The sequence below is a fragment of the Meleagris gallopavo genome, chromosome 2 (assembly GCF_000146605.3).
Source record: "Meleagris gallopavo isolate NT-WF06-2002-E0010 breed Aviagen turkey brand Nicholas breeding stock chromosome 2, Turkey_5.1, whole genome shotgun sequence".
Taxonomy (NCBI): Eukaryota; Metazoa; Chordata; class Aves; order Galliformes; family Phasianidae; genus Meleagris; species Meleagris gallopavo.
Window position 1 is genome coordinate 81,707,705 of NC_015012.2, and position 27,713 is coordinate 81,735,417.

Consider the following 27,713-nt stretch of genomic DNA (forward strand, 5'->3'; position numbering starts at 1 on the left):
CCTTCCTGTGTTTGTTCATGCTAAAATTAAGTTGTCCTTAATTGCTTGTAAATTGTAGTCTTCCAGAGCAAGAATTATCTAATTTAAACACCTAGTGTAGTCACCTACCTTGGTTTGTTATCCTATAATCTCTGCAGAAGTAGTAGAAACACACAGTAATAGTATGGATAAACTTTTGATTATATGGCTTTTTGATGAAAAATGTCACAGTAAACTATTTTTATATTAAGTATTTTTTTATATTATTAAAGTATTAAGTATTAAAGTATTAAGTATTAAGTATTATATTTATATTAAGAATAGCTTACAATTCCCAAAAACGGAGTGTTTGAATTGCCAAAAGATTACTATTTCTTCTTATACTTAAAAGATACGGGTAAAATCAAAACAAAGTGTCTTCGCTGACAGAAAACATATTTTCAGGGCCTTTTTATTTCTCTAGTGGGCTTTTTATGCTTTACAAAAAGCTTAATTTTTTTAGCATTTCATAATAACCTTTACTCTAAGTTTGTATCAGCCTACATAACTGATAAGTGAAATGCTGAAACATTGCCAGCTCAAGGAAAAAGTAATTTCCTAGGACCAGAATGCACACTTGAACAAGAAGGCTCTTGAGATTGTGACACAGTTCAGGATGAGCTATGATGGCTTCATACAGGCAGTGCAATAAGAAAAGTAAAATAGAAACAAAGGGCCTTTTTAGAATAATGAGCAATAGAATTGAGAAATCAGTTTTGCCTTTGCCTTCATAGGGCCTTCATATCAAACACTGTAGGGAATAGGGAATCAGTGTCTTCTATTTCTAGCATTTCCTCTATCTTTATACTCAGCTGAAATAGTCTTTTTTTTTTTTTTAATGGAAGTTTTTCACATACTTGGTCTAGACTAACTCAGGTACAAATTTCGATTCAGACCTGTAGCTATGCCCAAAGTGTTAAAACAAGCAGATAGACTCTAAGCATAAGATTATGCTCAGGGAAGAACAAGAATTAGAGACATACTACAAGGCTTTCTACACACATTTCCATTTGTGGAAAATGGAATTTTATATCAGGTGAGTAAATGATTTAGATGTATATTTAAGGAAAAAAAAAAGGAATGTGGATAAATATACAAATCTTTTTCACACAGAAACATTAATTTTCATAAAAAATTCAAATAAGGTTTCAGAAATCAGTTAGCTGCAGACAGACCCATTAAAAAGCCAGAACTTCTCCTTTAATAGTCTTACCTTTTCTCCTGGGAGTCCTTCTAGACCTGGTAATCCCATTGGTCCTGGATCGCCCTGATTTTTTTTAAATTAAAATGGATTGCATAGATTAGAAACTCTAAACTGTTCAAGAGAAATGTGGAAGACTAAGCAAAAGCAGAATATTTAACTTGAGATTACCAAAGTAGCTAACAGTTGTTAGGTGAACAGATTTTACTATACTGTTTTAATTTTGACTAAGAATTAATCTGGAAGACTCCCCTCCTGTGTTTTTTCAAGCCTACGTCAGCTCTAAGTCACCACTTTCAAGCTCTAAGTCACCACCTTCCAGCAGCAGAGGCACATGTTGTGAGCATATTCTATCCACCACTGAACTAATATCCAAGCAATTCTGTTCAACCTCCAATTTACTGTATCAGAACAGAGCTCTATTCCTTGCACAAACCTTTCTCTGCAACAAGGGGCACACAGGCGAAGTCTCTGTGCAAGTCTTCAGGCTTTGAATGAAAACCAGAAAACTTCTGCACTGGAGAAATCAGTTTAACTGGGAAGGTTCTATTACTCTTTTTTCCTTTTTTTTTTAAGACAGTTTATCACAGAAATCTGAACTACTGTTAATATTTTTAGTATTTCAGCTATCTCAGTTAAATCAAAAAACCACAGCAAATTCCTTCTGCAGATGTTGTGAATTCTTTGACAGATTTCACTTTCCAAAGCCTGTACAGGAGAAAGTACTTCTTGAGTAGAAAGTGGTTGCTGGTATAGAAAGACATATTCAGCTTGTAGGCATTAAGAGCAACTGTAAGCCCTCTGTAGGCTGGCTGAATGGAGATTATGTGTCTTCACGGTAGATTAAGTCTTAGCTAAATCTTCAAAATGTTAACTGCCCCATCTATTTGGGCTTGTCTGAGTTAAACTGAGTTAGCTGTGGTTAACACTACAGCTATTTTTGTGAGTGAAGCCAGATACTCTTAGAGGTCAGCAGTTAACTCTCTTTATGTATTTCACTCAGGAGTGACAACCTGAAGGCAGGACAACAGCTGGAGAGATAAAGAGTCAGCTTAGTGGCTGAATGAACTCCTGAAAGCCCTAAGGAAACACTTGAAGATGTCACTTGTTTCATTAGTAGCAGACATAGCTGTTTTCTCACTTCGTCTGGTGAAAGGGATGTAATATTTAAAAAAAAAAATGATCTCTCCAATACTTCGCAGGGTTTCCCAATCTTCATCAATAAATCAAGGGGAATCGTACTTAGGCAATCTCTATTATGACCAAAAAGTACATACCACTGTGCCAGGATCTCCTTTTGGACCCTGCAAAGCAAACAAGAAACAGACATACATTTAGAGAACTACGCAGTGACATGGTATTTTTTTCTATATTAATACATTATAAATGTAAATTGGCAATGCAGTGCATTTACAATCAGTACTTAGTCCAGTCCTCTCAGCTGATTAATTCTGCCTTAAAACAGCTGAACTTGCTTATGACACTAGTAAGAAAGAGGATTTAAATAAGTACAGCACACCTTGGGCTTTAAAGAACCAAAACAAGCTGGGATATCTGCACAGGGCAGCTACTGCCTGGAAAGACACAATCTCTGTACTGCTGCCATATTCACATATCGTTCTACACTGTAGCTATAGGCAAGGAATCAGTCACAGAACTGCGAATTCATGAGTTTCTAATTTCCAACACATAATTTAATCCATAGCAAGATCATCACTAACTGTAAGGAGTATATTGTGCAGTTTAGGACATTAAGTTACTTTCAGTCAAGCCCAATACCAAGTTATGCACTGTTTTTTGCAGATTTTACTTAATATTCAGTGTAGCTTTAGAGCGAAATATTTAAATCAAAATAAGCTACTCTCCCAGGCTAAAATGTTTGATCAACACATAAAATTACATTTATATATGTTACTATTTATTACATTTATTACATCATTTCCTAGATGAGTTATAATTTCTACCTCTTACATATAAAATCCAGTTCCATGGTACTCGTCAAAACTACATGCAGTTAAATGTCTGTTATCCTTCTGTTACTATTTTAATTAAATATTAGAAATTAAGTTACTATCAAATACTTACTGGAGGTCCTGGTGGACCTGGATAACTTGCGACACTTGCACCTCCCTGTAACAGCAAATTTAAAAGTTGAGTTGGACTAAAATTAGGTGTTGATTGAAAAGCTATGTATGTAAGAAAGAAATACCAGAAATACCTGGAGTTTATATAAGCTGCTCATTCCATTTCTTTCATTGTAAGGCACACCCTTTAAAACATAAATAGCAAGTAAGCACCACAACTACGAACCACAGAGGCAGAACCATTGCCCTGTTTTACGTCCCATGCATCAGCAAAACCATGGTTTCTAGACGAGTTTTTCCACATTTCCAGGCATTTCAGTAAGAACTTAGGATACACAAGTATGTAAGCTTGGTACTTCATTTTTGCTTTGTTACAAAACCAGATACTGTAAATTCCCAGTGTACATTCCATTTCAACATTCTTATATAATAACTGGTCAACAGATAGAAGCAATGACAGCACTGTTTTCATCTCCATTTGAAAATCTGTGTTAAACTAAAAAGTAGAAAGCACCTAATTTGTTTGCCTCAAGTGTTTTGAGAACATAAAAGCTTGAATGGTAAACCTAGGTTAATATTCTAGTTAAATGGATAAGACTGTAAAGAACTAAGAAGAAGAGTGATTCAGTAGCTGAACTACCAACTTACATTTGCCCCAATGATTTTTAGTGCACAAAAAGCTCAAACTACACAACTGTGTTCAACTTATTATTAAGTGGAATTCTTGTTTTAAAAAGATATCCAGATATTTCCTCAAATTCAAGCCAGTTAATATTTAAAGTGGACTTAGTAAACATGAGTGCTAGCCATTCTTCCTGTACGAACGTTTACAAATCATGTGTGTAAAAATGAAAACATGAAAACCAAAAGAAAAGAGCAGACATTTAAACTCAAAATAAAGTCCTAAAACATGTTTCCAGCATAAATTAACTTAGCCGATGCTCTGAAAACTTTACATATTTCAAGACTTTCAAGACTTCAAGATGAGAAAGTTCTCATACATAATTAATGATGCAAATTAATACAGTATGCTTTACTTTAGTTTTGCTCTCAAACTTCTTTTATGTACAAAACCTGGCAGATACAGAAAACTTGTGCTGCAACAGAAAGTCACAGATCTAGCTGGTTATTCTTGCATTACTAGCTACAATTTTTATCCTGGTATCCTGCTATCCTTATACCAATTTTCTGAGAATGTCCTGAATTCTAAACCATCACTTGCTCTAGAGTATTTTCACGAGATACAGATTGAATTTAGAGAAGCAAAGACTGAAAAATGTACAGTCCTCTAAGCTAGAGTCAGCTCTAGGGTTAAATTTGGGGCAGAAGCGAATGATTTTTTTTTCTACAGCAGGCTAGAAGTAGGATGCAGTTGAGGCTGGAGTATGTAAGAATTATTAGAGTATAGCTAGATTCTAGAACCAAAGCATTCCGTGAATTATGGTAAGGAATGAGATTTCTAAGGCTGTATATAGAATAAAGGATTGTAGGTCATCCAGTTATTAATTCTTCATAATTAATTTTGTGTTAGGTACTGTTCCAGTTAATCTCCAGTTTAAAGCCTTCCATGGACTTCCCCGGGTTACTTGATCTCAGGTATCCAAAGTGAATAAATTAACCTCAGTGCTCAAGGTTTTTAGAATAATCCATTTGACCAGATTTCTAAGATGGCACTGGTGACTTGGATTTAATGATGAATCACAAGAAAAAAAAGAATACTGAACTATTCTGCAATAAGACTTTGCTGTCTTCCTGCACTACTAATATGTCTTAGAGAGACAGTCTACTTCTTGATATCATAGAATCATAATCACAGAATGGCCTGGGTTGAAAAGGACCACAATGATCACCAAGTTTCAACCCCCCTGCTGTGTGCAGGATGGCCAACCACCAGACCAGGCTGTCCAGAGCCACATCCAGCCTGCCCTTGAATGCCTCCAGGGATGGGGCATCCACAACCTCCTTGGGCAACCTGTTCTAGTGCATTGTCACCCTCTGTGTAAAAAACTTTCTCCTAATATCTAACCTAAACCTCCCCTGTCTCAGTTGAAAACCATTCCTTCTTGTCCTATCACTATCCACCCTTGTAAACAGCCATTCCCCCTCCTGTTTACATGCTCTCTTCAAGTTCTGGAAGGCCACAATGAGGTCTCCCTGGAGCCTTCTCTTCTCCAAGCTAAACAAGCCCTCAACCCTTCCCCATACGTGCTCCAGCCCTCTGATTATCCTAGTGGCCCTCCTCTGGACCCACTCCAAGAGCTCCACGTCCTTCCTTTATTTTACTTATATCATTCTTAACATATCACAAAAATGTAAGCCAAAATCTCTTACCGGAGGTCCAGGTGGTCCAGGCTTCCCTGGAGAGCCTTCACTACCCTAGCATAGTGAGAGATGTATAGCTCATTTAATATAACTGTTGTTCAGATCTATTCCATTCCCAAATTGTGATGGCCATTATGACAATAAACAAGAGATACAGTCAGTAGGACTAGGTAATGTCAAGAATGAATCATCCTGCTTAAGCTTTAGGCAAATAATTAATAACCGTTACTTTATCCTAGTTCTTGTTTTGTTAGTTATTGATGCTTTACGCGTAGTTACTTCCTCATGGCAAAATAGTAGTGGCAATAGGGTAGTGAAATACTTCATATAAATTCATATAAATTTCTAAGCAATCAATAGATAGAAGCTGTAATTCATTTTATGCTTTGAATATTGTTTTGCTAAAGACAATCCTCAATTTGATCATTCACAGGTAAATAAAGAAGAACAAGTTTATTCAGAAACATGTTGGGTAAAGGAAAGATCTTTATTAAATGTTATAATGAATATCTTCTCGACTTTTACTTCAAAACACTTATCTGTAGCTGTAGTCTGTTTTGCTGAGATGCACTGAACTGCTTGTATCAGTTTCTTAGTTTTTGCCCCAGCAGAATAGTGGGTGCTCTGAGCAATACAGACGTTTTAATGTCAAAATTACCAAGCAAGATCTTTTCAAAATTTCATCACAAAGATTCAGTTAATAATTCTGTATAATTTGAAATAGGTCTATCCAAGTTTTTCACTCACTTCATTGGATTTTAATAACATACTTCGTTGAGACATTTAGGCTGCAAAATTAGAATTATTAAGGTGGAAAAAGTCAAGCTGAGCATACGACAGTAATGATTAACTCACCATAAGTATATACATTTTTAATTACAATCATATTCAAATAATTTCCAAATCATCTTGTGAATGAAATGTCAAGCTACAAATTGAAGGATTTATAGTGTTTCATTAAGAGAGAAAATACTCTATTTTAGAACTTTTTAAATGTGGTCCTCAGATAAAGGAAGGAGAATGTACTGGCTATGGCTATGGTTCAGTTCATCATTCTTAAATGATCTGACTTCTGGCCTTTTCACTCAGTGGCACACTAATTATGGAGAACTGACTTTCTGACTCTCAAATGCAATAATAAGAGGCTGCCTTCCCCTGATCTTTATGATGCATAATGAAAGAAACAGCTATGATTAGGTCTCAGCCAAAGATAGAGATGTACATGCTTCAAGAAGCTGGTCAAACACTGCATTTCTAGAGACTTTACTCAGTACTTTGAAATTGTAAACATGGAAAGAACAAAACCTTAGGGTTTTTTTGTAGTTTATTACTTAAAAAAGAAATACCTTCAGTAAATTATTTCTATCATGGCCAAGAAGGAGATAGTTCTCAACTCATATTTTTATGCTGAGGATATTTCATAGCTTTCCGAAGTACAAGTTCCTTTTCTTAATCATACCACATTCAAAGTTTTATAGAGTATTAGTATAATCACAGTCTATGCACTATGGCTGGAAAAGCCTGAGCCATAGCTAAGAAAAAAAAATTAAGAAATGTATCCATGTAAAAGATGTAGAAATTGTCTCAAAATATATTTTGATAAATCAATTTTTCTGCTGTATTTCACTGACCTGTGGTGCCCAAGAAATTAATTTGACCTTTTAGTTATAATGGAAGCACTTGATAAAAGAATATATATAAAATTTATAAAAAAGCAGTATTATGTCAGTGTAAATTAATTATAAAGAAAGCTTTAATACTTTTGCAGAATATTTGTATTGTGTAACTTTTGAAGCTTTTAAGTTTGACTAATACACTGGAAAAAGAATGAGAAGCAGAGCAAGTAGTAATTCATAATACACTACTTGATAATGTTTTTTTTCAATTTCTTAATTTTATATAACATATTACAGTTGGAAAACATTCCCTGAAACTCATATATACCACAAGGTTTATTCTTCAAAATAGAAGCCTGTATGTTTGTTTGGAGAAAGAATTTGTAATCCAAGACAAAAAATACAAATTCATTTGAAAATGTATGTCAAACTCATGTCTGCATTGTGTTAAAAAAAAATAAAAAACACAACAATAAACCAAAACAAACAAACAAACAAAAAAAAAACCCAAAACATGGTAAAAGGATCACAAAACCTACACAGATCTTTACCAAAACTAAAAAGAAGGAATACCTTTTCGCCTTTTGACCCAGCAGGACCAGGATGCCCAGGTCTTCCCATGGCTCCCTGCACAATACAGTATCAGTTTATATTAGTTAAGAAACATCCCAAAACTGCAATTTGCACTGTAGCTTAGTTTTCAAAACTTGTACTTTCTGAAGGTCATTTAAAACTAATTACACTTTTCCTCTAGGTCTCAGTATTTCTCTTCTCTGTCTGATGCAAAAGCTGTGTTCTACTTATAAGCTCTGTGAAGGGTAAAATTTGTGTCTGTGGTTGTATTTTCACCTTGTACAGACTAAATGCTCTGCCCCTAATTGGTAACTCTTGATACTGTGAAGGATCATGTTTTTTTGCTAAAATGTTAATTTATGTATTCCACATTAAGCTTCCAAAATGTGTTGCAATTGGGGAAGCATTAGTACTGCCAACAACCCAGCATTAAGCAATGATCACACTAACTAAAACAGTCTCATTGTGCATGTAGAAAATTTAAAAAAAAAAAATCCTAAGAGAAGTTTTCCCTAAAATACCAGTATTTTTCAGGATTAGTTTTTCAGTGACTTCAAATAGCAGGTTAGTGTATTCTCAGACTTTATAATTATTTGGTTTCTGCATTTAATGTTTTGAGAATGCCCGGTCAGAAATATTTTTAGATTTTTATTAATAACATTATTACAGTAACTAGGGTATAAATACTTAATTAACTGCTAGTTTGTCCATCATGTTTTTCAACCTCATGAAGTCTCTAGTAAGGTCAAAACACTAAAAGCATTTGAGTTACATAAAGTTTGAAACCAGACAATGATCGTATTTTCAGAGACATCAACTCACAACATAATTTATTTTAATACAGCCACTGCGGGTAAGATTTTATTGTCACTCTCCTAAAAGCCAAAAGGAGGTGCAAGAAGCTAAGAAAAAGAAGTTCTGATATGTAATTATAGCAACCTTTGTAGAGAGAAATTAGACAACAAATGATACCACATGCTTACAGACGGTCCACTGGGTCCTGGTACACCAGGCAGTCCAGGAACACCTTGAAGGCCCTGAAAATGAAAGGTGCATATGTCAATTTCCTCTCTGATGTTATAGCCTCAAAAAACTACTTATATTTAGCACGTCCATTGCTATTACAACAATACTGAAGCACATTTTCATCTACTAGGATATCATTGTTTTTTGGAACAAAAACAATATACGTGAGGACTTCAGACAAGTCTGTGCATTGCAGAACACTTTCCTCTGATCCACTGGGCTTAGTCAGACGAAATTTTAGCTATATGACAGCCATGTATATATATCTCTAAGCTAAATTGCTCTTGATTCCCCTTATATTCCATAAGGAGAAGTAAGCTCCACCCAACAGTATATAATGGAAAATACTGCATGTATTTTAAATTCAGACTCCAAATATTTTCTTATTTCCACTTAAAAGTAATTGCTGAAATTACTATTCCCATCAAACTATTTGCCTTACAGAATATTTCTCAAAGTGAATGCTAAATAGGAAGTAACACAATCAAAGCAAATACCTTATAAAATTAAATATTTTGTGAAAATATTTGGCATTTACTTTTTTATTGCTTTATCTCATACTCTTAAAAATTAGCATTTAGATTTATGCAAGGCATTAAAATATACAAATGAACATAAACCTTCACACAAATATGAAATAGATTTTACTTATTTTAATAATAGTGCTTAATCTTGTTGAAAACTTAGATTCAAGGGCTATCTGCAGTAATACATTATTATCCCAGCAGTTTTAAATAAGCAGTTTAATATTCTATGCACTTTCATCTTGGTCTAGATTCATATAATAGTGTATTGGCTACATAAATGAAGTAATTTTACCTCATCACCCTTCTCTCCAGCAAGTCCAGGAAATCCACGTTCACCTTTGCTTCCCTATGAAAACAACATTCACACAAATGTTTTCTATTAGAAAACAATGAATTTCATGCTATGGAGAGCATGAAATTTTATGACCCACATTTAATATATACGAGTACAAACATAAAGCAATAGTGATTAAAACAAGAAAAAAAAGAAGACTCAGTACTACCTGTGAGTTTTAAAATGGATTCCCACGAAGGTGAAAAGAAAGTAGTATTTTTTACCTGATAGGTAAACTGGCATAAAAAGACTGATGGAGATAAAGTCTTGTCTTACAAATACTAAAGAGTTTAAATGCTTGCCCCGTGGAGAATGTATACATTCAATTAAGTTCTACTACAGGAAATTTATTTGCCATGCCATGAGGTATTTTATCAGATTACAGTAAAAAGAATTTTGATTGACATCAGTGAAACTGCTGAGTTAGTCCAACAGGGAATAATTTGCAACGGCACAGAAGATCCGGTTGTTACACACTTGAGAGAGAAGTTTCCTTCTTTACTGCAAGATTCCTGCATGACTGACTCACTTAAGCCAATAGATGGCAATGCACTACTGGACAATTAAATCTGAGCTAAGTTTAACTAACAAGACACAGAAAGCTATACTGGCTTGGGATTCAGTTCCCAAGCTGTTTAACTCACTTCCCAGAGAGAAAGGGCACACTAAGACATGAAGAGGACTAAACTGCAAAAACTGTCTGAACCTTTAGCTGCTCAGATGCTAAAGGAACAGGGACCAGACGAAAAAAAAAAGTTAAGACTTCTCTGACAGAAAAATCTGGCTTTTGATTTTTAACAGCAAAGCAGAGTAAAATAAGTTCTTCAAAAACTTACCTTTGGCCCCTCCCTACCAGGGATGCCTGGAGGACCTCTTGTGCCTGGATCACCCTAAGGAAAAGACACAAGGCAAAGTGATAAATAAGCATTTTAGTGACAGGGTCAGAAGATCTGATCTTTGCAACCACACTTTCCTGCCTTTGTTACCATCCAAAGGTGACTCTTCCATTTATTCTCATGGAGGCCGATTCAGGTTCACTAATTCAACCATTTTTTCCAAACATTTTATATGCTAGAGATAGAAGCTTAGTATCAATAGTTAAATCAAAGCAAAACTTTCTAAACAAATTGGAAGAAACTAGTTATTAAAAAAAAAGAAAAAAAGAAGATAAAATAAAGCAGATATGAGTTTTGAACATGTAGACTTGGCAGAATAATGTTTGAATGCAGAATTTTAGTTTAACTGTTTCCAGAGCTCTTGGTGAGACCATAGAGATGCAGGAAAAGGAAATAAAATTTACAGTACGTTAACATAATTATTGTTATTGCTAATCCTTAACTTTCCAGTCTAAACCAGTTTTATGAAACAGTAACACTATTTCTTTCAAAAAGAGACACCAGTGCATTTTCAGAAATTGAAAATGAGGTGTTCTACTATCGTTTCTACAACTGAAAGTGGATAGATGTAGACTGAACACAAAGAGAAAGGTTTTGTTGAAGAGGCACTAGAACAGGTTGCCCAGAGAAACTGTGGAAGCCCCATTCCTGGAAGAATTCAAGGCTAGATAGGATGGGGCCCTGGGCAGCCTAATCTGGTGGCTAACAATCCTTCCCACAGAAAGAAGGGGTGGAGCTTGCTGATCTTTAAGGTCCCTTCCAACCAAAACCATGTTATGATTCTATATTTCATTCTATAACCTCTGAAAATGTTTACCTTCAGTATAGTACCCATGTCTCCCACTAGTGGCAGTGCAATCTGAAATTACAAGAAACACTTGCGGTTAATCTTTTACACAATGTTACCAATTCAAATAGGTGCTGATTTTTTTCAGAAGTTTATATGGCAACTCATACAGCTGATCATACACATTGGCTGAGATAATTTTTCTATGAGAACTCTAAAAATCAGGGCATTCCACATAGTTTTAAAATATTAAATATCACTGTCAATCCAATCTACCAATGTAATTTTTTCCTGCAGTTTGAACAAATTTGACATAACACTTATCCAAAAACCAGTACATTCTATTTTCAAGTAATAATATGTAATTGTCTTTATAGCATACCAACAACAAATCATCCTCACTGGAAATTCTCACAGCCTCTTGTCACCTATTATTTTTAATGTTTTCCTTCTGCTTTCTCCTAGGCTTTGACTCTAATCTGAACTAAATTCTGAATTGTAAAGATGCCAAAGCTAACTTCATTAAATTAGCTAGGTACTGGAAATAATCCAGCTGCGGTAATGTGAGCAACATAAGTAATTTTTTGTCCTGCCTTTAAACATTAAGAACCAGTGCAAGAGTCTGTGATGCCACAACCAAATTACTAACAATACTAAAGATAACCCATTTAAATCTGAATCAATAGGTAAACACTATGCTGCAATATATCTGTATCCTCCGATTCCCAAGTGCTGTTATTAGACTTACATTTAAAGACTTCCTATAAAATCTGATTGAGTCGATTGCTCACAGACTTCAATTATCAGTGCTCATTTCTTTTTGCAAGTGCTAAAACAAAAATAGCCCTGGGCATATGATAAAATTAGACACATTCAAAATTTGTCACTGCTTTTGTTCATCTATGGGAATCAAACATCAGTTCAAAACAAGAACCACTAAATATACCCAATTTAAGTATAATCAGGAATAGACTATTTACCCCATTTGAAAGCATGTTGAGAACAACTATTCTAACTTCTGTTCTGTTTTAAGACACAGGACTCAAGAAGTGCAGTTTGAGAGGGTCCTAAAATTCAGTTGCCAGGGCACACCAGTTAAGAGACTAGGTCTACTGCACTTGTGACATACAGCTCATGTGCTCTGTGAATATAGCAAGTCCAGTGTAACTGCACACATAATGTAAAGCCACAGCTGCATATGTGGAGCTCTGAGTAAGTGCATGATATATATCCTGGGCTTTTAAAAATGTTAAAATGGCCTTAGTTTTCCAGCCTTATTCCTGGTTGCTACATCTTCCTTGAAAAAAATGTACCCTTCAAAGAGAAGAGTATTCCAAGTGCAATAAATGCCATTAGTATGTTTTAGCATTCAGATCTGTTGTTTAGTAGTGGCATCACATTTTTTACTTACTTTTAGTTTACAGTGCACTGTGCCTTCCAAAACCTATTCAATTTATGGATTTTGTTTTTCATATTAAGCGCTTTATACTCATCGTCTCAAGTTTCATCTTGTTGACTTCAGAATGTCTCTGAATTTTAGACATTGGTTTTATCTACAAAAACCTAAACAATCTTTTCCAGTTCAATGGCAGTTTGTATCTACTTATCCAAATAAAACAAAAACACTGAAAAGAACCATGCATGGGAGAGACCTCTCTTTCAGAGTTCTACAAATGTTTGCTGATAGACACTGATATCTATATTTTTGATAAGCACTAACTATATGGCAGTTACTTCAGAGCACTTTTTGCTTCCTTATGAAAACATCATGAGGAAAGTTTCAAAGTTTTAAGCAAGTCAAGATACACAATAACACTATTTCCGTGTCCTTCCCAAGAAAGTTAACCTTTCAGAAATGGAATTTATTCCATGATTGATAACAAAATAATGCCAGCATTCTTGTATTTCCATGTAATCATTCTTATTAGTATTTAGAATTAAGAATATACATATCTAAAGCAATCAAGCTTGTTTCATCTTATCTATTATACTTAGGTTCCTCTCTCTCTCTCTCTCCTTTAATGAAGATATGCTCTCTGTTCACACCTCTCCATTCCTCAAAAGCCCCATCTTTCTTAAAATACACAGAGGTAACTGCTAATCACTTAGAGACTTCTTTGTTCATCCCTCAGGTGAATTTCACCAGCTATTCATGCTGTAACTAAAAATCTTTAGTTAACTCTTTTTTCTATTAAATTAACTAAAATTTAATATAATGTATTTTCCAAAACACAGGTTTTTTTTTTCAGTGGATTGTGAAAAGCCACTGAAATACTTGGCTTTCTCTGCAGAGTCTGTAATTTGATCTCCTTGATTATTAACTATAAGACTGTTCTAACAATTGCATTCAAAGTGCATGTTTCTTGGTTTTACATCCATTCCTAACAGTAGAACACTTATATCTCAATCTTTCTGACTTGAGTTCTATTTCTGTACTCACTGCTAGTATGAAACCTGCTTTTGCTTGATGATCTTTGTCCTCTGGGAGCTACAGATGCTGTCAAGTGCCTTTTAAAGCACTGGAACTGTTGCTGCTGTATGCTCAAGGACTGCTTCAGACATGATTTAAATGGGGAGAATGGTCCAGCCATGTAGTCAAAACTGTATCATACAACCAGAAAAGGCTTGTTCCATTGACTGAAGATAATATAGGAGCCAATGGCACCATTCCGAGCCCAGATGATCAAAGCATGCGTAATGGCTAGATTCCCAGTCTGTCTATTTATTTATTTTTTAGAAAGCTGTTCTCTCTGAGACAAAATCTTTGTGTGATTTTGTGTCTAGTTTACTCTTCAATAAGCTTCCTGCTCTCAGTTCTTAGGCATTGTGGACTGCTGTGCATCTGTACCATCAAATGCTTAATTGAAAGCACCGTTTATTTTACTGCCTAATGCATTCCTGCAGCTGTTAAAAGCTCTCAGCTCTTCACAGGCTGTCAGTAGTCCGCAGACCAGCTTGGAAATCCCTGCATGAGATTTGCATGACTGAACACTTGGAGATGTAAATCATTCCTAAGACATAACGTAAGTCTCTGCATCTGAAGAATACGTACGATAGTCAGGTATATGAAGAACTGTTACCTCAAGCCACAGACAGACTGAGGCCACTGCCTTTAATTCAATAAGAAGGCCAAATTCATGCCTTGGCTAGGAAAGGAGACTTTGCCAAAGGGCAAATATTGAAATGTGAGGTTTAATTTTCTTTTATATATATATGTATATATATAAGCATTATTATCACTGAACATCACTGTTTTAGTTTTTTTTTGTTTTAAATTATGTATTTAACTAAATACTAAATCATACTAAACCAAGATCACAAGTGAGTTTAGTAATCTTTTTTAAATATTAAACTCTAGTTTTGATTTCTTCCAACTAACTGTGGCTTTTATTCTGCTAATGAAATATATTCTAAAAATAGCCCAGGAAAATTGGAAAATGTTGTTTGGCATTATAAAAGCTTCAGCAAGCATTTGTTTCTAGACAAAAGTTTGTTTTTTGAAAGCTCTAATGTAGCAGTGAGGGCTCAAGATAGGAGCAGGAATAATGACTGAAGAGTCTCCATTTGCAAACTTAGCAAACATGCACATGGGACTCTCTTGACACCCATATATAATACTCACTAATCTCTAATGGTACCATTTGGCCTGAGGCATATGTAGATCTTTTGGATTTTGCAGTGTTAGACTTCACAAAATCATAAAGCTGTAACACTGGTGCATATTATATCCAAGAGGAGACGAATATCTAAAGCATATTGTAGGATCAGAATATTTTTTTCCCTAAAACTTACTTTTTCATTATTGTTAGAGGGAACTTATCACATGAAAGACTGACATCTCAGAATTTCTTTGAAAATTATTATCTTCCTTCTGTAGCATAGTAAAGTTAGCTTCAGAATACAAAACTTCTTTTTTTCTCATTCTTTTAAAGGAATTAATCAAGGTCTGCTTCTGAAAATTTGCATTATACACATCTCCTTCTGAGGCTGAGGAACATGGTGCCAAGTTATGGCCCAGCAGAACTGCTAGTATACAAACATTCAGATAAGACCTGAAACAGGGCATTTATCCCATTGAAGTCAACATAACATTAATTTATACAGCAATAAACCACGTAAAAGTAAACAACAACAACAACAATGGATATAATCCTAGATTAATCAAATTAATTTAATAAATTGGACTTTCAGGCTTTACCCGGTTATCTCCTTTAAAATTAAAATATTCTCACCAAAGCAACTATACAAGCTTTCCACATATACATACTGGATCGCCTGGAGGGCCGGGTAGTCCTGGCTTTCCATCTCTTCCTGGAGTGCCCTAGAAATAAATTGAAAATGTGTCAGCCTTAAATCATTGACAGGGGGAAAAACTACTTTTTACTGCACATAGGTACTTACATTAATACCGGGGGTACCTGGAGTTCCTGGCAATCCTGGAGGCCCTCTGGGGCCCTAAAAGCAGGAAAAGTCTTTTAAGATTTAAGAATACTTTCCTTTTACTGTAAATCTCTTTAAAGTAATGGCTTTGTTTTGTTTTGCTTTGCTTTCATGTTAAAGAGAAAGCTTGTATCCTACCTGGATGCCTGTAGATCCAGTTGGCCCTATAGGACCCTATAATAAAACACCAAATAATAAATAATCAGTACCTACCCTTTTTGGAACAAGGGAGATAAAGCTGATTAAAAAATACACTCAGTATGGGATAATGGCTCAGTTCACATTGCAAGAAACACTGTTTGTAAGGTTTGGCTTTAAATACAGATCTAATTTTACCTAAATTAGAGAGATCATGATTTTTCTGAGGCATGATTTTAAGGGCAAGTAATGGCAAATAAGAATGATCTATAGTAAAATGTGTTTTCAGCAATTCATAAGATAAAAAATTGTGGAGTAAAAAATAATTAGATTATTTAAACATAATTGAGAATGAAAATACGTATCTGAATAAATTATTTTAAATTGTATTTAAATTCAAATTTCAGCATAAATCTCCAATCTCTTTTCTCAAACCTTTCTTCTCTGAGTCCTGCTAATAAACTGAAATGTACTGCTTGAGTGTACTGGCCTAGTCTAATGAGAGATTACCCAATTCACCACAGTAGAACTCATGTAATAACATCTTCAATCTCTATGAGTACTTTTTTTATTGAATAAATCCTCAGACAGTGTAAATGTTATATTACTTAAAGGCACTAGAAAGAAAGAAAATCGAGAAACAAACTAAATACTTGAAACAGTTATTACAAGTTTTATTTAGTTTGAATTATTTAGATACCAACTTGTTTCGTGTTTGAATTTAAACTGCATAGAGATGCATAAGGAAGGTTGTACAATATGAGAATTTCACTATTTCCTGACATAGTATCTGGACACTGTAAGGTTCTTGTTTATAAACAGTAGATTTAAGCTTGTAATTAGCAGTTATCACAAGTGCCAAAGCTTGAAAGAGCTGATGTAAAGCCTCCCACATCTTTTCCATGTGTATTTGCCTCTTCCAGAACTGGCACGGGTTTCAAAATGCCATCATGTGCAGTGTAGAATAAACCTTTTTTCTTGTACCACTACTCACTCTGGACTTTGCTGACAACTGCAACCTATGGCTGCTTAGAAACAAACACAATTAGTCTGAAGGTGTGTCAACATCATTACTGGTTTACCAGTAATACACCATTGATTCTCTCATTTCTTTAGGCTTATAGTTTTCAGTGAGCACTAGATTAATGTGGGTCTAGATAAAAGGAAAAGTTGCTGAGCTGTGAATTGAGTAAGAATGGAGTTCATGTTATAGTTTCTCAGTGATGCACAGTGAGAAGCCCAAATTCTGGGCACCTGGTATACTTACTGGTGATCCCTGAATGCCTATTCCAGGAGGCCCTATCTCTCCAGGGGCTCCTTGTAGACCAGGCAGTCCTCTTTCTCCCTAAGAAGATTACAAGGCTTTCAGTTAAAACAGGCCTGAAAATGCAAACTGGTTTATTATCCTGTATTTACAGAAACAGTAATAACTTTTTATACCTTTGGTCCTCGTGGACCTGGGTTTCCGGGAATACCAGTGGAACCCTAGGGGAAAAAAAAATCAACAAAAACAAAACAACAACACAGCAAGAAAACAAGAAAACACAAATTATGTTTTGAAGTGAAAGAGACCAGGTGAGTTTTATTGCCAAAACTAGTCAGCCTTTATGAGTAAACTATGGTAGAGTTATATATGCCTTCCTTGTTAATAGTACTGTCACTAGGATCCCTTGTAGGTCTTCTGCTAACAATTACTATATATTTTAATGTACTTACAATAACACTATAATGTATATTTCAAGTTTGAAATCACATCTGAATATTTCTTGTTCTTATTGCATTGCTTTCACTGCACAATGAAAATTCTTTAACAGTTATCCCTACAAGAAATAAAGCCACAAAAACTTTTTCAAATCACAGACTTACTGGTCTTCCAGGTAGACTTGGTCCAGGAGGCCCCACCTCACCTTTTGGACCTGGGTGTCCAGGAGGTCCCATGATCCCACCAGGGTCACCCTACAAGATAAATATGAATCATGAATGAAAATTATCAAGATTATCCTAGAATGTACCTTGAGAAAGTACTTCGAGAAAGAAAATTTGCAAAGCTTTATACAGTCCTGCATTTCATAACCTACAACTGTAAGTAATGAGGCTGTGCGGCTATCAAAATCATTACCATAGATTTATCAAATTTATCACATTTAATTCCACAGAGGTTCTGGTCCCTGCATCTATAAGAACTCAGATCTCAGGAGGTAAGGAAATTCTGTGTGTTATTCTCCTAGTGCATTATTTGCAGCTATTAACAAACTTCTGAAAGTGCTACATGTGCATGTATGGAAAATATAGTCAAAGCCTCAATTTTCTATCAAAAATATATTTCCTTCAAAAAGTTACAGAAAAAGAGGCATGGACCATAGCACCCATAATAGTAACAACATTTTCTCAATTTTCCATGCTTGTAATTTATATGATCTACATTTCTTATGTCCCTAGCTCCCCAGAATGCAGGTTGTCACTAGGCCCTGATGATTTATCCAGGGTAGGAATGTCACACTCACTCCCTCTTTCTCTATCCCTCTTCACTGTACTCCTGTTCACACTTCTCATTTCAGTGCATGCAGCACATCTCGTTCCAAATCTCTACAACTTCTCCTACTTACACAAGTAAATCTGTGCCCTTTATTATGTTGTTCATGTTGCTGCATAATTGTCTGTGGTTCTTTCTGATTCCACTACTTCCCATTTTGAAAGATTAGTATGCTTTTTGTAGTTATTTCCACAATTATTTTTCCTCCTGCCTTTTCATCAGCTTGCTTTTTTTTTCTTGAAGCTGTTAAATGATTTTATTAATTTCCTCTGTATCCCAAGATGTATAAATATCATAACACTTCACATAGCTCACAGTGTGCCTGTACAGTATCTTTTCTCCCCCTCCCCACATACAACATATACACACATAACTCTTGCTGATGAAGCTGAATTCCAACCAAGAGGCTGTCTACCCAGCACAATAGAATGCCATAAAGAGATCCCAGACTTGGCTCAGGTCTGCCTCAGTGCTCTACCAAGATAAATAAGTCTGGCTGTGAAGCATGATTTTAGACATTAGCCTCGTTAGGGCACAACACTGAGAGGGTATCCTATTGTCAGAATTTAAACTGGTATTTCTGCATGGCACGTTTTTATTGTAAGGGTCCAACTTAACCTCTCTTGAAATAATACTTAAATTATGAATCTGAAGAGCAATTGGGTTGACAAACTGGCCTGCAATATAACCATGGAGACGGCAATTGCTCCTTGTACACTTCTAAATCAATTCATTAAGCTGCTGCACAGATGCATTACAGATGTATTGAAACAGTCTTCACAAGACAGTCTAATAGCCTCTACTATACCAATCTTAATTAGGAACAGTTAGAATATACCTTTTCTCCTTTAACTCCGGGCATTCCTGGTAACCCATGCTCTCCTGGTAAGCCCTGGAATTAATCCAATAATAATAAAAATGATAAAATATTTAAGTGTATATATATAAATAAAATTGAACATTTTTATATCTATACTCTTCAAATCTAAAATTACAGATGAAAATGAGCTTAGACTAGATTATTTACTGTACATTAGTACTGACCCATAATGCTGAAGAGTACAAATTAAATAATGCTTCATTTAGAAAATTTCTGAATCATTTCTTCTTTAGATCAATATTTAATAACCAACGTGATTTCCTGGACCCTTTCAGGACAGAACTGCAGAGGTCTTTTTTTTTTTTTTACTTTTATTTCAAAATGTTCCCACGTCTTGGAAACCAAACTTTTTTTCAAGGGAGCTGGTTGTAGATACCAACTTGAGTTTTAAGTAACAGATTTGTCTTATCTTTTTCAACCATGAAGAAGTGTGTAGTCCATGATGCACTCTTATCTCTTAAAGCCTCAGTAAATTAATCCTGCATATTCTTTCATAATTTCTAAATTTTCTTGTGACTTTTCACATTTTAACTTCAGTATCTTCTGTTGCCCTTTTATGAAAGACTTCTTATAAATACAGTAAAATGAGATGAAATAAAAAAACCAGAAACTATTTGAATACTTTGGAAGGTTAAATCAATAGCAGATTCTCTTACTATGCTTGAATAGATACAGGAAACTTCTGTCATAACTCTTCTATTTTATTCAGCCAACTATTGTATCAAACTTTTTTATTTCCATAGTAAATGTCAAAAACTGATGAAATCAAATAGTCACATCTAAGAATGGTGTTTAAATGCAGATGGAAAACAACCTTTCTGAGAAGGACACAGAAATACATATTGCTTTTACTGTTTTCACAGTGGAATAAATAGATTTATAAACATCTGTATATGAAGTATGATGACATATCCATGCCAACAATGAGGATTCAACAGCTGTGTTCACTCTCTCTGTTGTATTCTGTCTTTAATATAGACACCTACTTGTTACAACCAGTCTTTTAAATTAAAAGAAAGAAAAAAAAAAACCCTGAAGAATATTCTGCTTATACCAAATCACTAAAAAAATATATGCAAGTTTAAATTTATTGACTGTAGAGCAGATTCCACAGGCTGTGGTCTCATGGTTCAAAATGTCTGTATCCTGCTTGTGACATCACTTGACAGCCTGTAGTGAATCTGGATATTGGAGTTTAAGTACAGCTGAGATGAGAGCTTTTGTCCTTCTTGATTATTTCACACTCTCACTCTCTTGTTCCTCTCTTAGTGTTACATTCATTAGTTGTTGACCTTCATTTCCATCAAGGAGAATGCTGTTCATTCAAGGTGGTTGGAAAGCAAGTTGCCTTCATTACCAGTCCTAATGGTTAAGTTCCCTGAGTGTTTGCTAACAAATGTTTCCATGCATCTCCCTGATCTCCACAGCATTCACTGGCTTCTAGAACCATTACTCCAGCCAAGATCTTCCATCTGAGCACAGCTCTTCTCAGGAGCTCTTAATTTTTGACACTACTTCTTCTTTCCGGTACTCTCACCCCTTGATTGTTTCTGTCCACGTAGTATATATGTGTGCAACTGATGATCAGTCTCCACACTGATGAGTCTCTCTTACGTCTCTATTAACTGAAGAACCCATTTGAGTAACTTTTATTTAGTACAGGTGCTATCAGAATTAAAAAGCAGATCCTACCATTGCATTAAGCAAGCTGTACCTTTCTGATTTGAGAGGTTCAGGTTTTGACACTGTCACACGCATACAAACACGCGTACTATCTGCCACCTGTCAGTGTTCCCTATTTAAGCTATTTTTCACCAACAGCAGCCATAAATGGCTTTCAGTGCTTTATGACTGTCAGCAAGTCTCTATACATTTCATTTGAAATACCAAATGACAATCGTAAAATTAATCTCTTTTTTTCCACTCTACAGGAGTATTTTAGTAATTTACCAGTAATTCAATAAAAGAGTTTTCTGTTAATTTCTTCCAAAGTAATATCTCTACTCTGTTTAAACATTTAATGCTGCTCCTGTTTTAAAAGAATTAGGTAAAGGATGAGTCCGGTTCTGAATGAGTTTTGCTCGTAAACTTGGCCTAAATGTTAAGACAATAAACACATTTTTTTTTTATTCTGTTCCTCTTATTAATCTTTGCCCTTTTTTTATGAGAAATATCCGGATATTTGGAAAATATAGATAGAAAAAATAAGGAACACAATGTGCTTTAATCCTTGGAGTATTCTTACGTTCCCTACTTATTCTCGTTTTGCTCTACACACTGTTTTTCCAGCTCATGGTTATAATACGTTTTACATTTTGCCAGAGATTTTCAGTTTTCATCTTATCTTGTGAGGTAAGAGAAATTTTTGTAGAGTTAGTTAACTGTGAATTAAAAACAAAAAAATAGTATCACCATTCTCACATACTCATGCAGACGGTAACACAAGGACAGAAAGAACATAAGCAAATCACAGAACTTTATGCTGAGGCGCAGAACCTCACTGTGCTTTGGCAGCTGATTTCTATAGTGCCACTCAAGAGAGGAGGATCTATAGTCACTGTGTGACTAGCTAATTGCTCACATGCCACACTTATACAGTTCGATGAAATTACACAATACATACAACTTCTCCTGGCTCTCCCCTGGGTCCTATAGGTCCTGGAGGTCCTTGCAGTCCCTGTAAGATGATATTGTGCACACTTGAGATAAAAGTCATCACTTTGGAAGTCAACGTGTACTTTCAGGTACAGCTACTGAAATAATTTGTTACTGTTATGGAAATCCAGGTCACCATCATATTTTATACCATCTAGAAGAGGCTTGTAGAGATCCAAAGGATCATGACAGTTTGCATCAAGTCATCTTTCTATCTCTGCTTTGCATTCCCATTTCTTCCTATATTCTGGAGTCTTTTAGTGCTCTAGTCTGTCTCATTAGCTCTTTTCCGAGAAGAGAATGAACATCTTCCACGTAATTCAAAAACCACTTCTCTGTTTTCTGGGAAGACTACAACTTGTTTTGTCTCTTATAATGCATATACTTATTATTATTTATGCTTATACTCCAGTCTAAGGAGTTTACTTAGTAAGAAACATTTTTATGACTACAGGGGGCTACAGGTCTGTGGACTCCCATTTACATCACCTGTGATGCTTTTTGATGATCTAGGGAGCTTGGGTATCAGCATATAATGAAATTCATACACAGCATACAATTAAGTCTGTAGTTACTATGTTAATTCTACAAAGATATTTTTCACATACCTTAGATCCTGGATTTCCAATGACACCAGGTGGTCCACGGTCTCCCATTTCACCCTAATGATATTTTTTGAGAAAATAACAACTTTATTGTTACATCTCTCAGAACCAGATATGTATACTAGAAATGTACTTAGTATGTATTAGTAAAAAAAATACCTTATTTCCTTTAGATCCCTCCATTCCAATTTCTCCCTGAAAACAGCAAATATGACCATAAGAAGTAGAAACTTAAACTAAGATCAACTAGTAATTCAACTCTCTACCCTAAAATATTACAGTTGCAAACTTAAGAATTATTGAGAAGAGAATTAAAGAATTTCTGATGCCTTGTGGAAACTTTCCGCTTTCAAACTAATTCTGCCTGCAGGTTTTGCTAGAGGTTTCAAGAACAATTGCTTGAATTGTTCACTTGAGATTTTCTCCAGTCTAAAGCTTATTCTTTCCCAATAAATCACCACTTGTGACATAACATTCATCTCCAAAACAATGCATTATTACAGTGTGCCTTATTTAGGTTATTATAACATGTTTATCAGAAGTATCTAAGCAACCTTCAGTTGTGTACGAAAAAATATAACAAGCTTCTACCCAATGTCACAAGAGAGGACGATAGTTAATTTAAAAAAGCAACACATGTAAACAGTCACTTAAAGAATAATTGTTCTTAAAATAACACCCCCAAATAATGAGAAATTATGAACACATAAAATGGCTATACAAGTACTGCCCACTGTTAAATGCTACACTATGGGAACAATTAAAATAATGGCCCACACATAGTTTTGTGAAATAAATGGAAGAGAGAAAAAACCTTCAGGAAACAAGAAAAAAAGTGTAGTTTAAGCTCAGTTCAGGGACAGTAACAACTGACAATCCATGTGTCTCAACAGAAATGGTGAAAAACTGGGTACTGTGCCACATCTCATTGTTTTATTTATAACTGGTTTGAATTTGATGCATGTGTAAGGAAACGATAAACATGCTATGATACAAAATCACTGAATCTAATGGAAGTGTACAAATAAAAGAATTACTATGTGAACACCATACAAAAAAAAAAAAAAAAGCAACAAAACTCATGAAATGTAAAATGTAAATTATTCCCATACACAGTTAGAAGTGTAGTTATACTCACTGGATCTCCCTTGTACCCCTTTTCTCCCTATGAAAAACAAAACATAAAGGAAGTGATAACATAGGGTTATTTTCAATCAGTAAACAGTGAATGTGTGTCTGTTTTTGGTGAACAACTCTTGAAACAATGTTGTCTTTTTTTTTTTTAACCTATATAAAGTATATAAAATATAAATATATGGACTGCAATAGTTTCTGTGAGAGATACACATCTATCTATACATATCTATTCCTCAGTAAAAACATTCTGAGAACTTCAGCTGAAATGAAATGTTATTGAACTAAAGATGTTACTGAATAGCAAAATTAGGACTGTTGTGAGCTGTTGGAACAGTGAAGTTTACTTGCATTTGTATATATTTTCTCAAGGTAGAACTTGAGAAAATTACTAGGGGCATTCAGAAGCTGACATCTTTTCCTAAGCTTAAATAACTTTCTCTTGACATTGAGTACATTCTCCAAGATTTGATCCATGCATTTAGACACGTTCTAGCATGACACTGAAGCACAGAAATAATGAATTAACTTACCTTTTCACCCTTTGCACCTGGCATTCCTATTTCTCCTTTCTGACCCTTTAAACAAAATATATTATATTTAAAGTCTTTCTATTCTAACAAACAGAAAAACTCCCCGTTTGTTTCATTGGTACTCTATTTTGTGTAGGGCACAAAATCTTAACTTTCACTGCAATGGAAAATTGTGATTGAAACATCTCTAAATTGATTTAAACAACTACATTGTACAGCAGATCGGTAGGCTTCTGAATATGAATTGCTCTCAGCGCTGTGACAGCCAAAGTGCTTTTATTTTTTTTCTTCTTCCAAATTTAAAAGCAGACAACTGACAAAAAATCCTTCTACTGATTAAACAGGACAAATGCCTACAGACAATATAATGTCATATGGTCAGAATTTGACCTCTACGTAATTCTTATAGGCTGATAGTGTTTTTGGTATAGGAAATTCCATTATTACAGAGAAACTACTTTTAATGGTCATGATTTACTATTAAAATATTACCTGAATTTTGAGTTATTTGGAGGCTTTTGCCCCTAGCAGGCAGGCCATCTCATTTCAGTTCTTCTCAGACAGGGCTATGGAAGCCACACATAATTCTTCCTGTGTTTTCCATTTTTGGCTATCACAGGTTAGAGGGCAGAGGTTTACATGCAGTACCTGCAGGACGGCATACCATCTGGACATTGGACTACACCAATCAAAGAGTGACATGTCTAAAATCTATTCCTTCAAGGACCACTGTGATTAGATATACTATCGTAAAGGTGGCACAGGTTAGATAGCAGCTTCAAAATCTCTCCAAATTTCACCCGAAATTCTTACAATTTCTCCCTTTTGGCCTTCAGATCCAGGAGTCCCAAGTAATCCTATTAGTCTTGTATCACTCTGGGAAGAAATATCATAGCAAAAACATGTCAACATTGATGTAGGATTTTGTTACCATAACAATTGCATTCAATTTACCAGTACATAAACCCAGAAGTCCTTATTTACTATCAAAGAAGAGTACTAAATTCCCATACAGTACATGTAAGTAACGTACTGCAGCAACACATACTTTTTCATGCATTCATATTCCACTCACATTTGCAGATCACATACAAAAGCATAAGAGGCAAATATCTATGCTGAATATTGCTATGTAAATTTGTGATTTTTTTCCTCTTAAATTAGTTCAAATAATATATTTTTATGTTAATTATTACTGTTCTTTTCTCAAGTATGTTTGAAAAGAACAGCAAACAGAACTATGACAAAAACACAAGTCTTTTTTGTCTGAGCAGCATGGACTTCTATTACAGCAATGAGACAGAAAGAGGGAATTAATATGTTCAACAGACTGCTCACACTGCTTCTCATAGAAAACAGATCTAAGGAACAGGAGTTCAGGTTGTATGTTTATAAGGTACTTTTGAACTGCACCTATTTATTCTTCTGCACAAGGTAAAGACACAGTGTAAGACAAAATAAAGAATTACATCTTTACAAAGCTTAGTCTCAAATTACCTATAGGGAATATGTTTTCTTTTAATGACAATGAAAAAGCTACAAAAATAGCGACCCTGAAAAATGAGCCTTGGTTAGGACTGAAGGAATCTAAGCCTTAAAACATCTGCCACTAAGCTGAATGGGAATACTAAGCAAGTCAATTTCCCTTGCTATTTTCTGGTTTCTTTGTCTGAAAAAAGGGAATTACTACAATGAACGCAAATAGATTTACACTCTATTAACATTTTTGAAATATAGCTGAACATAAATTGAATACAATTCAGTTATTTAATAAACATTAAGGTCCTGATGGATCTTCTGCAGTGTTAGGGTTTGTAACAGCTACTAAGGTAATTACAAAAAACAGCTCCAGAGGAAGAAGATACTGAGAGAACATGAGTACTGTTGAGTAGAAGCTGACTACTGCTTAACCTCGAACAGCCTAGGTGTCTGCCATTATGTAAGGAGTAGGCTATAAGTTATGATTTATTCTGACCTGTGCATTTCTTTTGCATACATGGAGAAATATAAAAGGTATTCCAACAAAAAGCTGCTTTTATGCTCTTTGCATATTTATAGTCATTCACTCTTTATAACAAAATGCAAGAAAAGTATGCTGAAGAAAAAGCCTTCCGAAAGCAAAGATGAATTATTCACAAATCAATGTGTAATTCTGAAAAATTTCCAGAGCAGATTGTGATGTAGTTTCAGTTGTTTTGCTTTGTTGTTTCATTTTTGTATGCTGGCGAACATTTCAGATTAAATTGATCTGTATGCCCTTTCCAAAGATGTTTAGAAGCAGGGCTGACTGAAGTGACCTTATACCTGAGTATGGTAGAAAGTAAATTAAAAAGATGACACAAAGAGGCCTTGAAAGCCCAAGCGAAGGATGATAACAGGCCCGAGAGCATGTAAACACACAGCATGAATCATCGTTCACAGGTCACCACAGAAGAAACATAAGGTATAAAGCAGGGCAGAAACAGTCTTTGGCATAACAAATGAAAAAAAATGCAGGTATCAAATGCATGCAAAGCATCTCTCTAAATACAGTGAAAGCACAGAAGGAAGGAATATAAAAGCACAAGAAGAAATATGAAAATAAGAACAGTCACACAGAAAGAATGAAGAGGAAAAAATGTTCCAGCACTGTCTCCCACCCCACTAGGGATCAATGCCTCTACTTATCTTCAGCAGAATCCCCCCACCTTCATTATAGAAAGACTGATGTATTCAGTTTGCCATTCAGCACAACTTGCTCCTGTAAATCAGGAATTCTATTCATAGTGCTCTTTTACTATATGCATAGCTCAAAAAATTACACATCTGAAAATGTGGACAATAGCCTCCTTACTTGGTACATTGATTAATATTAAGCCAGAAAAAGCTTAGCTGCAATGAATTGTACAAATACACTGCAATCATGGCAACTCATTGGTACCACACAGAAATCAGAAGAAATGCAAAAGGCTTAAGAACCAGATAATATGCTCAGAAATAGAGAAAAGACAGAAAAAGATTATTTTAATTTATGATGAGACTTCAGATCATCTCTCATTGATTTCCCACCTTTCTCGCTGGTAGTGTTTGTAATGACTCCTAGAAATATCAATAAAGGAAGCTGTACTAACACTCTCAGAAAAATCTGATTTTAAAGTCTCTATAGCTATAAAAATATGGTCGCAATTAAAAAAAACTCCACAAAAAAATGCCTGTGAAATCTTTGAGAATATGCATAAAATGTTACAAAAAGACAAAACTTCCCTGTGGTGTAAGAAAACCTCAAAAAACCTCTGACTGAAATATCATCTCATAAATGCTAACAATCAAATCACACTGGAAATTATATACTTGAACAAGAAAGATTGCTTGGTACCTTTGAGATTCATTGAACAAAATCAACGCTCACCACAGTATGCAACAATGTAAAAA

At 34.9% G+C, this 27,713-nt stretch overlaps 1 protein-coding gene across 12 annotated transcripts in view; it reads right to left on the reverse strand.

Moving 5' to 3' along the window:
- COL19A1 (collagen type XIX alpha 1 chain) overlaps window positions 1-27,713 on the reverse strand; it is a 213,943-nt gene that overhangs the window by 24,120 nt on the left and 162,110 nt on the right. For all 12 annotated transcript variants that reach the window (XM_031552581.1, XM_019613183.1, XM_031552582.1 and 9 more), the window contains 23 exons: window positions 25,116-25,178; window positions 24,303-24,347; window positions 23,774-23,800; window positions 22,795-22,830; window positions 22,639-22,692; window positions 21,999-22,052; window positions 19,334-19,387; window positions 17,829-17,918; window positions 17,403-17,447; window positions 17,230-17,307; window positions 15,963-15,998; window positions 15,786-15,839; window positions 15,652-15,705; window positions 11,415-11,456; window positions 10,538-10,591; window positions 9,660-9,713; window positions 8,798-8,851; window positions 7,815-7,868; window positions 5,635-5,679; window positions 3,438-3,488; window positions 3,305-3,349; window positions 2,497-2,523; window positions 1,232-1,285 (listed from right to left, as the gene is read on the reverse strand). In XM_031552581.1, the coding sequence (XP_031408441.1) occupies window positions 1,232-1,285; window positions 2,497-2,523; window positions 3,305-3,349; window positions 3,438-3,488; window positions 5,635-5,679; window positions 7,815-7,868; window positions 8,798-8,851; window positions 9,660-9,713; window positions 10,538-10,591; window positions 11,415-11,456; window positions 15,652-15,705; window positions 15,786-15,839; window positions 15,963-15,998; window positions 17,230-17,307; window positions 17,403-17,447; window positions 17,829-17,918; window positions 19,334-19,387; window positions 21,999-22,052; window positions 22,639-22,692; window positions 22,795-22,830; window positions 23,774-23,800; window positions 24,303-24,347; window positions 25,116-25,178 (1,170 nt within the window). The remainder of the gene's footprint in view (window positions 1-1,231; window positions 1,286-2,496; window positions 2,524-3,304; window positions 3,350-3,437; window positions 3,489-5,634; window positions 5,680-7,814; window positions 7,869-8,797; window positions 8,852-9,659; window positions 9,714-10,537; window positions 10,592-11,414; window positions 11,457-15,651; window positions 15,706-15,785; window positions 15,840-15,962; window positions 15,999-17,229; window positions 17,308-17,402; window positions 17,448-17,828; window positions 17,919-19,333; window positions 19,388-21,998; window positions 22,053-22,638; window positions 22,693-22,794; window positions 22,831-23,773; window positions 23,801-24,302; window positions 24,348-25,115; window positions 25,179-27,713) is intronic.